We start from the raw sequence: 1,081 nt of genomic DNA, 5'->3' as shown, positions 1-1,081 counted from the left end.
CAATGAGTCTTCTACTCGTCTTCGAGTTTTCTCCAAAGCAATCGAACAGCGATTTTTACTAAGTGATAAGGTCGGCCAAGAGCCCCAAGGCTGCAGCGTAGCGAGTAGGGCTCCAACCATTTAGTTTACGTATACACCCTAGCGTAAATTTAAACAGAAAAAGTTGTATTTGAATAAACCGTGTATAGTATTCGATTATAAACAGTTTACATTACACTATCTAGTCTTTATAACAGTTTGGAAGAACAAGTCAGGATCCTCCAACCATTTTTTCGTACACATAACCTTAGTAATTGTTGATGCCTTGAGCGAGGAACGAGAATCGCGACATACATGACGTGAACCTGAGAATAGACGCTCGACAGACACCGAAGTAGCAGGTATTGTCAAAAAGTTGCATGCCATCAAAGTGATAACAGGAAAGTCAGAATTATGCTTGTAAATGCAAAGTGAAAATACTATCAAATGTATAGTGAAAGCGGTGAAGCATACCTTCCACCAATCAAGTGATTGGCTCAGATTGTCAAAGAAACTGCCCTCGCCATCTGTCCATTGCTCAAATTCAGTGCGAACAAGCATATTGATTGGTGTGGGTGCGGGTGGGGGATTAAACCTTAGTTTTGCGAGCGGGTTCTTTGCCTTCAGCTGTGGGTGCTTGACAGGCGAAGGAGGGGCAGTTCTCGGGGCTTGCTCTTTCGAGTAGACATCGTGCACTGTCTCGAAAACAATGGTGGCACGCTTCTTCTCATCTGGGTCAAGTTCTTGGAACCACTCGGTGCGGAAATAGGGGTGGAGTACTGAAATAGTGACAGTGAGCCCGACAAATGCAGAAGATATGCAATTAGGTAGAAATCGAGTGAGCTTACCAGTCGAGATGATATTATGCTGGCAGTGTTTTGCCATACCAAAGTAATACATGAGTTTGACCTTACCAGCGGCGGCAGCTTCCCAAATCTTGAGAGGATGCTCACCAGCGACATTGTTGATATACTTGTCAAGATGCTCCCGCATCTGGTGATACAGGGGTAAAACAAGTGGGAGTGTGGCAATACCCTCTGTCAACATGATGTGTGTGTTTTCA

General features: G+C 44.3%; 1 protein-coding gene across 1 annotated transcript; it reads right to left on the bottom strand.

Moving 5' to 3' along the window:
* Window positions 1–255: 255 nt before the first annotated feature.
* On the bottom strand, window positions 256–435 carry CONPUDRAFT_30385 (uncharacterized protein; the record flags this gene model as incomplete). The annotated part of the gene is made up of 1 exon (XM_007777856.1): window positions 256–435. A coding segment is annotated over one exon (180 nt), but the record flags the coding sequence as incomplete, so codon positions are not given.
* Between the last annotated feature and the right edge of the window lie 646 nt (window positions 436–1,081).

This window comes from Coniophora puteana (assembly GCF_000271625.1).
Source record: "Coniophora puteana RWD-64-598 SS2 unplaced genomic scaffold CONPUscaffold_126, whole genome shotgun sequence".
Lineage (NCBI taxonomy): Eukaryota > Fungi > Basidiomycota > Agaricomycetes > Boletales > Coniophoraceae > Coniophora > Coniophora puteana.
Note: the sequence above shows the minus strand (reverse complement) of the source record. Positions and strands in the feature narration are given on the sequence as shown.